Source organism: Neolamprologus multifasciatus, chromosome 16 (assembly GCF_963576455.1).
Source record: "Neolamprologus multifasciatus chromosome 16, fNeoMul1.2, whole genome shotgun sequence".
In the NCBI taxonomy this organism is placed as follows: domain Eukaryota; kingdom Metazoa; phylum Chordata; class Actinopteri; order Cichliformes; family Cichlidae; genus Neolamprologus; species Neolamprologus multifasciatus.
Window position 1 is genome coordinate 16,997,006 of NC_140454.1, and position 15,042 is coordinate 17,012,047.

The 15,042-nt window shown below is 39.6% G+C and overlaps 1 protein-coding gene across 1 annotated transcript; it reads left to right on the forward strand.

The window, feature by feature from the left end:
• Window positions 1-3,406: 3,406 nt before the first annotated feature.
• LOC146500590 (atypical chemokine receptor 3-like) lies at window positions 3,407-12,929 on the forward strand. The gene is made up of 2 exons (XM_085136401.1): window positions 3,407-3,543; window positions 6,295-12,929. Exon 2 carries the CDS (start codon window positions 6,364-6,366, stop codon window positions 7,504-7,506), a length of 1,143 nt encoding a protein of 380 aa, XP_084992527.1. The 5' UTR covers window positions 3,407-3,543; window positions 6,295-6,363; the 3' UTR covers window positions 7,507-12,929.
• The last annotated feature ends 2,113 nt before the right edge of the window (window positions 12,930-15,042 follow it).

Genomic DNA, 15,042 nt, shown 5'->3' on the forward strand with positions numbered 1-15,042 from the left:
GAGGTCAGAGTAGCCTGCTGGCTGTATTTCATTGCTGTATACAAGGCATGCAGTCATAATAAACTTTAGCCCAATTGGTGACCCAAGCAGGTCAACAATATCATTTTCATACAGAAAGGCTGGACACTCTGTACCTAGTTAAGTCAATACTTCCCTCATTAAACACAACATCAAAGACATTACTTCCCTCTGAGCCCGATCAAAGTATATTATTATGATTTGACAAAGCAAATATCCTTTTGCAGTGGACTCCTTAAATAAATCCCACAGTTTCTGACTCTCTTTGTGGTCCCGTCTTTGTATTGAACTTGGGGTTAATTGCTCTGATGGTGGCAAAAGCAGCTGTGAGGCCACCAGAGTTGCAGGTGAGGCAGAAGCTTTTGACAAACACACAAACCTCCCACGCTGCTTTGTGGCGCTTTCAAAGAACATTCTTGAAATGAGACTGTGTAAGAGTCAAATAAGAGGATAAAGACTGAAGTAAAACTGAAGAAAACCTTTAAAACGAGCATTGCATTTCATGAATTCTTTAAGAAAAAAAAAATAGACAACACCCGCAACACCCCTTTGCATCACGATTTGGTCGGATTGTTCAAAATGAACCTGAAACACAGCAAATATTAGACAAAAATGTAACTGTCATTATTCAGAGGGTGTTTTCAGTTATCTTTCTGGGGCTGAATGTTGGGTTTAACCCATGTCTTGGTTTTGGGTGGGAGCTGAAAACAGTAAATGTGATTTACTGAATGTCTGCAACTGGTTTCATATTTAGTTGACTAGGGCGGGTGCGACAGGGAGTTGCCCTCATATGAATATGTCTGCTGAATATAATGATTTTATCCTCAGTACTGGGATGTACTTGTTGTAATTATTTTATACATAAAAAACAGTGTAATTTATTTTGCTGTATGAATTAGTGTAAAATTGGAGTTTTGAAATAATAACAAATATGTTTTCGTCATTTTTTCGATCATATCATCATGTTTTAATGATTTCTACCAGTTTTCTTTCCATTAGAGACCATTCTTTGTACCAACACAGTCTCACTGCAGTTTGTGAAATTGCTACTAAGACAAGTGAAGGGCTCTTACTTTGAAAGAATGATTAAGTCTACTGTGGGAAGTTGGAAAGTTGGCATAACACATGGGACTTTAACCCAGGACACTGGGGTTCAAATAGCATATGATACCATTGTTTTTAGACTTTTGCCTTCACACCGGCAACAGCCATTATCTTCATCTCATTCTTGGGAGCGTGATATCTCTTCTGTCTCTTGAAATAATTTTTTCAACTTTTGGAACAAATGTTCCCTTTGACTCAAAGAGGAGCAAGTCACACGACACTGTGACCTCAGAAAACATATTTTTGGCCATAGTTCAAGAATAATAATGACATAATTTCACACCAGTGAAAACTTAAATTGCAATATGTGAAACTGTCCTGAAAGAAAAAAGAATCTGGCCATTATCCAACATCATAGCTTATGAGCAGAAGGCGATAGTATGACCATAGTTAACGTTTAAATACTGAATTGAAGACACTGATCTGTGGTGTCCTCCAAAGTCCACACTTTAAAATATTTCAGTACACCTGGCTGATAGAAGCATACAAGCTACTTGGTTGAGTTTATCATTGTTTGAGTTAAAAGTATTAGAAAAACCTGTTTGGCAGAAAGCCTTGAAGACAAACTTGTTCCATGTGTCTGTAGGCCTCTGCTGCTGGGAGACCTCCCTGATGCACTGATCACTGCTTCTCACTTGCACTCTTAGTGCACTTGTATGCTCCTTTGGGGATATATATAAATATATATTTATTTATTCTTTATTCATTGGACAGTGGGGATATTACATATTCATAAACTTACCGTATTACCAGCACCAGTAAGACAAAGTATTTCTTCTGGTTTCTTTAAAAATAATATCCTTTGGGTATTATTTAACAGGAACAAAGGGTGTTGAAGTAACAGTCAGGAGTATAGTAGTATTTGCCAAAATTTCAAATAGTTACAATAACAATATACATACATCTCTGTATTACAAAGTGGAAGAGTTACTGTGACTGCCCTGCCAGTGTCTGTGTCTGTTGTGTCTTGAGACACATTCAGTTCATAGTTTGACAAACGTTTCCATCTGCAACCAGTGCGAGCCTGTGATCTTTTTCATTAGATGTATAAGATCAACAATTGCTATCTATTCTTCTTCTGTGTGTGTATGTGTGTGCAGGGGGGAGGGGGGGAGAAGGATGTGTGTGTGTAACCAAATAGTAACCACTTAGTTATTTGTTAAAGTATCCATTTCTGTTCAAATGAAAATCAGTGTTTCCCAACACAAAGACACAAAGCTGGTAGGGTGTGTTAACATTTAGAACCTTTTCCATTCCAGAGCTGTGTAACTGCTTGACCTCCTTTGGATATTATTAACTTAATATCTTCTCTCTTGTACTGTTGCATTTCTCTCCCTTTGTCTTTCTGCGAGCTCTAGAGCTGGATGTTCCTGATCTACGCTTACAGGCCCCACCAAACTGCCAAGTATTTTTTGTTATCTGTGTTTATCTATTGTTTCTCCGCTCTACTCTCAACCAAACCGGTCGAGGCAGATGGTCTCCTTACCTGAGTCTGGTTCACTTGTAGGCTTCTTCCTGTTTTAAAAATATTTTTTTTTACTCCTCCTGCTGCCTCCTGCTTGAAGGAAAATAGTGAAGATAAGCCCATAAGCAAAAAAAACAAAAAAACATAAAAACAAAAAAACAACAACAACACTTTGACCATCTGCCAATAATGTTGACTCCTATGAGTTCTGTGTGAACCATCTGAACAGGTTGCGTTTATATATCTTATCAGATTTTTTATATATGCCAACTGCTTTCCAAAAATGCCAATCATGGCAAAATATAATGCAGTTGCAATACTACAGCTACAGCTGATATACTATGCATAATTACTTAGAAAAACAATGCACATGCAGCACAAAGTTAAAGGTAAATGTTGCATGAAGATTTTTAGGACGTTTAATATCTAAAATGTAAAAATGATTGTCGTGGTCTACAAAAAATAATAATAATATTTTTATTATTATTAATAAATGACCCCAAACACCAAGAAGTAATACATCATATGTTTTGTATTGGCTATGTGATAACAGAATAATTATATTACAGTGCATTGTTACAGTGAAGACGTACAAAAACCTGCATGTCATTTCAAACTTGCAACTGAAATAAAATTTGGCAGTTTATTCTTTTTTAACCGTTTAGCTGAATTAAGAGAACAACAGTGAGGCTAAACCGAAACTCGCTGGGCTGCTGACTGTTGATTGAACGCTTGGGGATGCCATGTCAATACGCATAGCTGTTTAGGACCAGCCTTGGAGGCGTAGCTCTTAGGAGTATCAGCAAGTGCAGAACAGGAGGCTCGCATTCATTTGAGGAGGCGGAGGAAAGCGCACGCAAGTTTCCTGCGGTGGATCTGAAGTTATCCTTTTAACATCAGGGGTTATCGCAAATAAACCCGCTCTTCGAGAGAGGAGAAAAGGAGAAGAAAGACAGGTACGGTGCTTAATATGCAGCTGTGTTGCAAGAAAAGTGTTCTTTTTTTTTTCAACTTTTAATACCTCTTAAAAAATTCTTCTGAAATGCGCGACGTAATTTTGACCGCTTACTTCTTATACCAGCAACTGTTTCTGTTCTATTTATTACATTTTGACACTTTTATCGACTCTTTATCGTTATAAAAAAATGCCAGACGAGGGGAAAGTATTGCTTAATTGTTCGTGAAACATAAACAGTTTATAATAATAGCCATTTTATTGCTCTCAATCCTTCCAGCCTGTCTGCAATCTGTTTGTTTGCTCCCCTATTCAAATCTGGAGTCGGGCTTCTGTATACCAAGCTCAAATCTGATAACAGACGTTTGTTTCTCGTCTGATATAAATCAACAATGACAACAATGACATTGCATGTCTGTCGTCGGAAGCAACTTGGATTTAGTGCTTGTGCGTAATGACGCACAAAACAGCACTTTTACTGTTCATCTACGAGGAAATCTCATGTCCTGTCCTAAACAGCGAATATCTGATTACAGACTGTGAACTGTAAATCGAGCCTGACAGGAGAAACTTGTGACAAACATGCTGCACCTGCACGATCCGTGTGGGCAGCATTTGCACATGAAAATGGTCCTCCCTGCCTTTTATTTTCTGTGTATTGAGATACAAAAGACTTTTAACCTAATTTGTAAGTGGATTGTGGCGAGCTAAATAAAGGAAGAAAAGCTGGAGAAGAAAAGCTGGGGGAGAGAAAAGAGGTACACTGAGCGGTACAGAGAGTAAGACAGAGACGGAGAGATAGAGAGGGGCTTCATGCGCTGTCTGCGTTATCTAACAGTGTGGGTGTTAAAAGGTTAATTAGCTTGAAGCCCGCGGAGCTACCTGGCACCTGCAGGTATTTTCCATACAATATAAGGGAATTAGAAACAATTGAGGGGGATTACACTTATTACTCAAATCCCTCCAGGATGAATGGGTCTCCATGCCATCCCAAACAATTGAAAGTAAAAGTAAATGTGCCATACGTGACGTCTTTTTAAACTGTTTTATCCCAGGCCATGCTAAAGGTAGTACTTCAATTTATTATATTGTAAAAGCAATAATAGGAATGGATGCTGGAAGTAATGCTGGATCAACCGCCTGCATTCAGTATTACCAAACCAAAAATTCCCTACGTACCCCTTTCTGTTACATGTAATTTAACACTACATATAAATTATTATTATTATTATTATTATTATTATTATTATTATTATTATTATTATTATTATTATTATTATTTCCTTTTTAACTCATTCTAATGTATGGTATTGCTTAAAAAAATGTATCATGTCATCATACTGATGCAAAATCTTTAAAAAATCAAATATTTTCACAAAGTTTTGCAGCTTAAAAGCAAAATGGTGCAAAGTAAACTGGACTGACCAATATTACCCAAAATTAGTCACGGCAGAGGTGTAAAGTGACATAAAATGAAAATAAATAATCAAACTGACTGCAGGCTTCGAGAGCAGACATAACCTTCCCTAGACAGCTGCACATCTTAATATGTTCCAGCTGTCCTTGTTTAGACTAAAATTCAACTTGTCTTTTTGTTCATCATCGTTTTTGAACTGGTGCCAATTATTATATGTACAGCACCGTTTTCTTACACAGACAGATGTCTGATATGGTCACATTTCACAGCTCTGTGGCGTGCTGTGTCACGCAGTGGTTGGTGACCTCCATGTTTACTGTGGTCGGACCATTCTGAAGGCGTCAAGCCTTCCCGCTGGTCTCCGCGCACAATTCACTCTGTGGGTGTACAAGTCAGTCGGGGGCAACGGCGGGGTTAAGCCTCTTGTGTTCTGGTTTTGATGTATCCCCTTTCACCTCTGATCTTTCACACTGTGTCAAGCTGACAGTTAGCTGAGAGAGACGTCACAGCAGAATACTGTGAATGAAGACCATGTAAGGGCGAATATTTTGGTGGTCCGCCAGGGTGAACAAAATCACACCGGGTTTTAGACTTGCCAAGGTGATCCAGACTGATACTTCTTTAATCTTGCATACTGTTTCAGTCACCTTATTTGCTGCATGTATGAAGCCTCTTTTTTTTAAAAAAATGTGTGTGTGTGTGTGTGTGTGTGTGTGTGGTGTGCCATGTGCTGCTGCGTTATAAGATTCAGATGTTGCAGAATGACGTATTCAAAGTTACGAGCTGCCTTTTCTTTGATCATCTGGGGAGTGACAGCTGATCTTTGCCTGCTTTATGAGCACAAAACAAACAAGACTCTGGCATCAGGTTTCCCACCCTGACCACTGCTTTATCTTGGAATGCCCGGAACGTCCAGGAAATACACCCTGTTTGGACTTCTCGATCCCACTTCCTTGTGTCTAATCTGCACTCTGAGCCAGTGGAGCTAATGTAAACATTTATTGTGCTGCCCCCTGACTGCACATCAATCATAGTAAATCCCACTGTTTGTGACACGGTAACAGAGAGCCTCTATTAAGTCATGAAAGCAGTGTTTTAACAAGTTAACCGCATTAAGATTCTTTGGGATCTGGTGGCATACCACAAGTGGGTTTATGTTTTATTAGTTCATTCAGTGCACATGAGTAAAATAAGCCAGGCTTTATGCAGCAGAACCTCAGATCTTAAATATAATACCTAAAGGTTTGTTGAAAAACCTCTCACATTTGGCAGCTGTGTCATTATCAAAATAAATATATATTACAAGAAATTATAATTTACTGTCATGTTTTTCAGACTCTGTCCCAATCAGAGGTGGTGTGTGTTACCTCCCAGCGGTCTGTTGTCCTCTCCGAGTGCTGAAAAATGAGTCTAAGCAGCAGTGATATGGAGGTCCTGTGGGACTCTTTGGATGAGCTCAACTTCTCTGACCCATTCAGCAACATAACAAGTGTGGAATCAATGGTGTGTGCAACGGCATTCAACCGTACGGCTCTGCTGAATTCCTTGTGCGTCCTCTACACTTTCATCTTCATCGTCGGCCTGGCCGCCAACGCCCTGGTCCTCTGGGTCAACATCCGCGCACAAAGAGACTCCAGCCCTCGCCACGAGACACACATGTACATCACACACCTGGCAGTTGCGGACTTCTGCGTGTGCGCTACTCTGCCTATATGGGTGAGCTCACTGGCCCAGCATGGCCACTGGCCCTTTGGTGAAGTGGCATGCAAACTCACGCACCTGCTCTACTTCGTCAACCTTTTCGGGAGCATCTTCTTCCTGGCCTGCATGAGTGTGGATCGCTACCTGAGTGTGACGCGGCATGCAGATGAGGGAGGTGCACGCAGGAAGTTGATCCGCCGTGGTGCGTGTGTAGGGGTGTGGCTTCTGGCTCTGATGGCCTCCGTGCCAGACACCTACTTTTTGCATACTGTGAAGTCAGCACACGGGGACACCATGCTGTGCAGGCCTGAGTACCCAGAGGAGAACCCCAAGGAGTGGATGGTGGGGGTGCAGCTGAGCTTCATCCTGCTTGGCTTTGTTCTCCCCTTCCCCATCATTGCTGTGTTTTACGTCCTGCTGGCCAGAGCTTTTGCTCGCTCCTCTTCCTCTTCTTCTACTTCATCTTCTTCCCCAGTGGAGCAGGAGCGCCACGTGAGCCGCAGGGTGATCCTAGCTTACATTGTGGTTTTTCTGGCCTGCTGGGGGCCCTACCACGGTGTCCTTCTGGCTGACGCTCTGTCACAGCTGGGCATAGTGCCGCTGACCTGTGGCCTGGAGAATGTGATCTACGTGGCCTTACATCTCACCCAGTGCCTGTCCTTGCTTCACTGCTGTTTCAACCCCATCCTCTACAACTTCATCAACAGAAACTATCGCTATGACCTCATGAAGGCTTTCATTTTCAAATACTCGACGAGGACGGGTCTGGCACGTCTTATCGAGGCTTCGAACGTGTCTGAGGCCGAGTACTCTGCTGTAGCCGTAGAAAACCCACCACAGATTTAAAAGTTACAAATCTCTGCAAAGCATTTAATGAAGCTTTAATTCAGTGTAAACTTATTTTACAGCTGATTTGTTTTGTCTATTATCAGCATTATGTTTGACATTAGAAGACAATGAAAAGAGGAAATGCTAGAGTCACAGAAAAGCTTGAAGATCGTGACACTTCATCTCTGGTGGACTGATTGAAAAGCACTTAGAAAGCAATGTTATTATAAAATCTGTTACAGAAATCATGGAGCTAGTATCATTGCAAAACCAAACCAGTGATTGTAAATGTGTTAAGTTTTTGCTGTCTATGTAGAATTATATTTGTTGTAAGTTTGTATTTGTATTCAATGTATATATATCTTTGTTTATAGTTGTATTTATATGTGTTTAAATGAGTTTTCCTCTTAAATGTCTTCACACACTGATTTCTGCTCAGAGCTCCACTTCATACAGTGCTGCCTCAGTATTTAAGTCCTGCTGTGTTATTGACCACAACCTCTTCTCACATCAGCAAAAAAAAGCCTACTAATAAGACAAAAGACTTTAGGTTTCTACCTATTAAAGGAACACTTCGACTCTTTTGAAAGACAGACTTTTCACTCTGACTGAATTTATGATATTAATGCTATTCTTAAATTTCTAAACTAAACATAAAGACAGCAAGTTGCTGATTAGCTCAGCTCAACTTAACCTACTTTAACCTTACGGCTCAGTTTTATTTTGGTCGTAAATCTTTCCAGACCATCAGTCTGGAACCATCAGCTGTGACTACTGAGCTCAAAGAGTAGATTCATGTCACTTCTGACTGTTCTGGAAGGCATTATACAGTATCCATTGCTGTCACTCTTATCTTGTATCTGTGCTAGTGGGATACACATGTCCATGTGGTATTAATCCTGCTGGGTTATCACGCAGGCCGCAGACAGCGCAAACCTTATGACCAAAATAAATGAAAAGCTTTATTCCTCTCATACAGGCAACACCCAAGTGTTTATTGGCAACCAAATAACAAAAACATCATCATGTTTGCATGTGTGTGTGTGTATGTGTGTGTGGAGGTGTCCGGGTATTACAGATGCCCTGTGTCTGTGTATGAAAGGGCATGGCAGCAAAAGAGGACTTTTACATGTTATAAAATGTAAATAATACAGTCGACCTGATGTCTGTTGTACGAATCAGGATGTTTTCGTTCTTTAATTCTTTCTTTTTTTATATGCTGACACAGAGCACATCTTCTCATGTGATTGGTTACATATGTAAGCTGTTACACTGAAATGTTTTTTTCATGTTGCAATTCGAAAGAAGCTGAGAAGCAAACATGTGTCTACAAGAACAGAGGCATTCCTTTGACACGGTAATGTGTAACATGTGTATTATTCTATATTAAATGCAGACAAAATATTTTGCTTCAGTGATTTCTTCTTCACCCCAAATGATCGTTTATTTTTTCTTAAACCTTTTTTAAAAAATGGAATGTGGTTCAGAAAAAGCTTTTGCTGCACAGTTTGAATAAATCCATCCAAAGAATCATCAATCTTCAGCTAAAAAGACAAGTCAGTATCACTTTTCATTGTTAATCCCAGCTGCCACGTCTAATATACGCTAAACTCTAGGATAGGAGTGGTTCAGCTATAGTTCATGAGATATGGTTTAGTATAAAAAGGAAAACGCATTTTCCAGTTATTGTCATACTGAAAAACTAAAGGAAAAGGAAACAGATTTTATTTTCAGGGTCAGATGAAAAGCCTTGATTAGTTCACATCTTGCCACCAGATTAATATACAAATGTGGGTTTAATATCTTTTTAGCAGCCGTGCTGCCACCAAATTGCGAAACTGTTCCAAGAAGATGCAAACTAAGCACTTTTTTGGATTTTCATGCCCAGTGCTTGACCTGCAAACTTCCATGTGCATGCAATAAATTCTTTAGCCAGTGCACAACCCTATAATGGGATGACGAGCTCATTAAGGAATATCATCTTGATGGCCATGAGGGAGGTATCTTGGCCAAAGTCAATGCTCATGTTTGCCTGAGGGCAGAAGTGTTGATGCAGTTCCTTCCAGTGTTCCCTCCTATCCTGAGGAAATGGATAATATTTTTTTTCCTCAAGAGTCACTGATAATGTTATCCTCATAATTTAAAGTACCAAAACTCTATTATTTTATCTATAACAATAACTCTGTGTTGGCTTTGTTTCTGAGTATGTGCCTGCTCTTTTTCACGTTTTAAAACAACACATTTTAAAACAGCTCATCAACCTTTGTCTACATATTTTCAGTGTCTTGACCTCCTTTTATAGCGTTAAGTCACTCCACCAGCTGTAGTAACCTTGGGACAGTATAGTCTTGCTGACACGCTGTGTTGCTGTGTTATATTGGGAGCTGAAGAGCAGATCAGCAGTCTTCGTTGTTGAACCAGGAGTGCATTTATGTCAGACTATAATAAATGACTGCGATAAGAAAGCTGTGCAGGGATATCCAAAGGTCAACCTAGTCAGTGCTCTGCTAATGATACTCTCCCGGCCTCCTTCTTGTCTGAGAGTCTGCCGTGATCTTTCAGCACTCAGCGTGTGGTAGTCGCCTCACCAGAGCTATGGCTTCTCTATCTGTTCTTGTGTGAAAGATTTTCCACACACAAGCCCAAGCTATCTGCCCTGAACTTTGTCAATACATTCCTGATGTTAAAGCCTAGTTACGGCTCATTTCACCCCTGCTAACTTGCTCATCTGCAGTGAAAGAATGAGACAGCTTCTGACTAACTGAGAAATTGATACTTTTGCTCTTGATCATCCTGTATGCAGGTCCCGATCAAGCATTTATGAGCATGTGTGCTCCCAAATTTCAATGTGTTGTGAGATGATTTAATTGAAAGGTATTCAGAAACATAAGAAACGTAGATGTTAAAGTAGAGCAGTGACTCAGAATAAAAGAGCAGTTGCCTTAAGAAGGAACTGATTTGGCCTCGCAGTCCTGTAACACTGTCAGACTCAGGATCAAATATTAGATAACTTATCATTTTTTTCTGTTGAGTACTAATAGATTTAGATTAGGAAAAAAAATATGTTGGTAAGGATTGTGCAGTTGCTTGACGGGTTTTACAGGTTTTAAACTGTTGGTGCTTGACAGTTGAGGCCTTTTTGTGTGGCGTTTGCATATTCTACCTGCACTTATGTAAGCTTTCTAAGGGTCCTTTAGTTTCCTCACAGTACAAAAACCTGTTTTTTTTAAAAAACATATTAGGTTACATGTTGATTCTCAGTTGGCTGTAGCTGCGGACATGAGCATGAATGGCTACCTGTTCCTCTGCAACGAGCTCAGGGTGCAGCCGGCCTTTCACATAGAGTTACACACTGCTATTTGCCCGAGCACTGCCTGCAACCTTAGTTGGATACATGTTTAAAAAACTAAGTGCAAATAAATCAAAATTTTTTTAACTGTTCCACTTTAAAACCCATGCCATTTCCAGATCACCATAAAAGTAACTACTACACAGTGATTCTGGGGGTCCCTGCAGTTGTGTGCCTTCAGGTCCAGCTCATTCTGAGGCTATAAACATCCCATGCGCTGCTTACTTGCATGACGGCAAGCAATCATATTGCCTCGATACTACAGTTACACATGGAAGATGGATGTTTGCATAGTTAAGTGCAGTATGTGCAATTCCAGATGAGGCACTAAAATGTACTGTATATATTTCAGTCCAGTTCCTCAAGCCACCCCAGTGAGCAACACAATTGCTGTCTGGTGTTTGTTATAAGAATCTTTTTTTTCTTTAATTTACGGGGTTGCCACATTTATGCACTGTATTGATGCAGAAGAGGTTTTATGGAAGGATACCCACACGTATGTGGTTAGCTTTTAAGCAACAAAAAGCAGGACGTTCAAGGTTGGAGAAACATTGCGGTTTTGGTTCAATATAGTTGAACATGTTGTCCCAATCAGCACAAGACTTTTCCATATAAAACTGCACCATAATCATTCTAAAGAGTGCTGTAACTGTAACCACAAGAAAGTTTAGATGACTTTAAACTGGATATTTAGTGGGCGTGAGCAAAGTGCCTGACGTCTTTTGACATCGTAGTGATGTATTCTCATCTAATTAGAGGAAAATACTTAAGCTCACCTTTTCCTCATTATATTGATAGTAACATGCAATCCATCCGAATTAAATTTCCTTCGTGATTTCTGGCAGTTGGGGCTCCCTTAGAGTCAGAAAAGTAATAATATATATGTAAATTTCCCTTCTAGCACTCTGCAGTAGAGTGTCCTATATTTCACTTGAACTGCATTTATGCTGTGATCTGATGTGCTTCTTCTACTTCTATTAGATGCTGCTTACACAGGATCTGTCAAACATACTGAAACAGTGCTCTTTGCAAAGCCAAGCACTGAAAAATGTTAAGAGATTCCCCTCTTAATGCTTCTTTTACAAGATAGAGTGTTTGCAATTTATTGTTTTCACCAAAGCACTTAGGGTACCTCAAATTTGTGCAGTTCTCACCATCAAACGGAAAGAGTTACAACAAAATTTATGAGATACAGAAAGCCAATATCCTGTTCAGCCTTTGCTTCTCTTACAGCAGGGTCATATATGAGTTACGGTACTACAGTACAGTGTTAATGGGGGTTATCTGTTTTAGTTTGATTTAATAAAACAGGTAATGGGCCAGAAATGAACACCATTAAGGGAGTGTTTTTCTTATAGCACGATTGTCTCCATCTCGTGCTGGAAAGAGATAACATTAATGAATTATGAAACAGAGGGAAGGTGTAGAGGTAGGGAGAAATTTAGAGCATTTAGACATGTTTTTAAAATGCTTTCTATGGGAAACACTTTACAAATATACATATTTTGTACATATTATTCACACAAACACAAAAAGCTTGTATAGTCACTGCAACTGTCCAATCATTCCTGGATTTCCAGGTATTTAAAGTGGTTTCATATCTTAGTCAAGCCCAAGCTTGTTCCATTCACTCTGGAAGGAATTTTGCATGAGGAGTAAACAAAGAGAAGGAGTTTTGAATTATTAATGAAGCAAAATGGGTAAAAAGCAGCTGCTTTTGCTCAGAGGGACATTTTAGTGCAAACAGAAAGAAAATTAGAAGACCGGGGTCAGTTTAGCACATCATGACTTCACTACTGTCAGGAGAGGGCAAGTGCTGTGCCCAGATGTCGGACAGATGGTAAATAAAACGACCACTGAATGCGATTTTGGTTCAAGCACCACCACATGTCCATTTACATACTCACAGCTTATATAACCTTTTGTGATAGCAAAAAATTTAAGGCCATATTTTTTGTCTGGGCTGGAGTACATCAAAAGAAACTGAAAGAGAACAAAAGCTGAAGTTTATGTTGCTTAGATCAGCTGGTCGGTGCACCAGATCATTTTCTGCTTCAGAGGAGAAGAAAATAAATAAAAGTCTGGTAGCATTTCATAGTGTTTACAAAATGTCACTTAATGTTATTAGTATCTGCCCATGAATTGTTTGCTTGTTGCTCTTTTAATCTATGCAGAAATTTCTGACTCAGCCAAATAAATACAACAAATAAATAAATAAATATATAAATACAAATAATGGAAATGAATCAGCACTTTCAGTGCTGATGCGCTGGGCTATAAAAGAGTTTATCCAGAGTTAACTGGGACTTATAAAAGAAATACTGATGATCTGCATGCTTGATTTGGCAAAGATTTTACAACAGATGCTCTTCTGTACATAGGCCTCCACTTTATCCAGGTGCACAGGCTTGTGGCCCTCCCACCGTCTATAAATATATATATATATATATATATATATATATATATATTTATATATATATATATAAATATATGTATTGATGCAATACATTAGCACCGTGAGAGTGGAGACCTTTTAGACACTAATCAAAGTTTTAAGAGAGCAATCGTTAGCATTTATGCAAAGATGATGGAAAAAAATGTCCTTTAGCTCTGTTTTGGTGTCCTACAACCCTTGAGGTGAATACCCTGCTTCTCCACTACATCCGAATAGTTGCTTGTCGGTCTACAGCTGGATTTTAGAAAGTTTCTTGTTGAAAAAGCTGCATTTGATATTTATACCTCTAAAGTTTATGAAGTTAAACAAAAGAAAAAAAAAAGAGCTGAAAGGCGCTTAAAAGTTCTCCTGAACAGTATGCTTTCCTTGGTTTCCTTTTAGTCACAGAAAAACTGATTGATTTCCTTTAAAATGTAAAAAATATGGAGGACTCAGAGTGCCATACTGCTTGGCTGCAACTTGAATTTATGGAGCAAACACAGATTAGACACAGATTAGAGTGCTCCAAAATAAGCCTCACATGAACCTTGAATAATGGGATGTGATGTTCTCTCCTGTTACTTACCACTCCAACCCCTCATAAACTATCCTTATGGCTTATTGTTAGTGTGAAAGCTCTAATCTTTTCCAGATTCTCAAATGTAATTGTATAGGCAGAGCACACATGGCTGTGAAGGCTTGATCTTTTGGGGGGCTGATTTATACCACCCTTCGTGCCCGAGCTACGGATCCGGTGTTTAGACATCACCTAATTCATTCATCCTCCTGTCGACTTTATGCACTCAGCCTGATGTGCAGCTTTAGGTTCATCCTCCACTCGATCTTCTCAGCAGCACGCTCGTGTCAGAGCCGATAATAAAACTTCTGAGACGTGCCAGAGAACTGAAAGCAGCTGCTTTTTGGCTTATGGAGGCACACACATCGATACAAAGCACTTTGCAGTCATATATCTTAAGAGCACCCAGTAATATGTTTGGAGAGAAGGGTGATTATAGCGTCTTCTGAAAGTATGTTAATGAAATGTTTATTTAAATCACCTGCCTTCTTATCATATCATATTAAGTGTTTTCTGTCTCAGCTGTGCTGATAATATGCACAGAATAAAAGGCATAACACTGTAACACAAAGAATTCAGGCTAACACCCGACACTCACAGATCTTGCTTTAGAAGACAGTTTCCATGTTTATTATAGTGTTTCACGCTGTCTAATCACCCTGTCTTTCCCGGATGGATAATGAATGACTTACCAGCAACACTTTGAGACTGACTACAGATAATGAAAGCTTATTTTTGGTCCCAGAGAGGAAGCCACGATGACATACCTTTACCTCAACTGACAGGGTGTGTTAACAGAGGTGGCGAGAATCTAAAGCAGGATTTGTGTGCCCCTCTGAAGTGACAAAAACGCACACATGGCAAACGTTTGGCTGCGTGTGATGTTTTGTCTGTGATGATGTTTGAGCAGGCAAACGTCCTCCTTTGGTTCCTGTCTGGGGTCAGACTCTGGCATGCCACTGAATAAACACGCCTGTTATTTTTTCAGACAAAAGCAGGGTGTCCCAGTCGAGCCCACATAACATCACTGCACTACAACTCAGTTTAATAAGCTTCATAAACTCGCTGCTGCCTCCTCTTTCTGCCTTTGTTTCTTTGTGAGGCATGTCACATCCATCGGAATAATAGCTTATTTTGGCTTTGCAAAGTATATAAAACCGAGGTCTACGTAAGGTCTTCCTTACAAAATTGGAG

Bases quoted from the DNA above. Each gene is read 5' to 3' on its own strand.
- LOC146500590 (XM_085136401.1), top strand. From the start codon at position 6,364: ATGAGTCTAAGCAGCAGTGATATGGAGGTCCTGTGGGACTCTTTGGAT.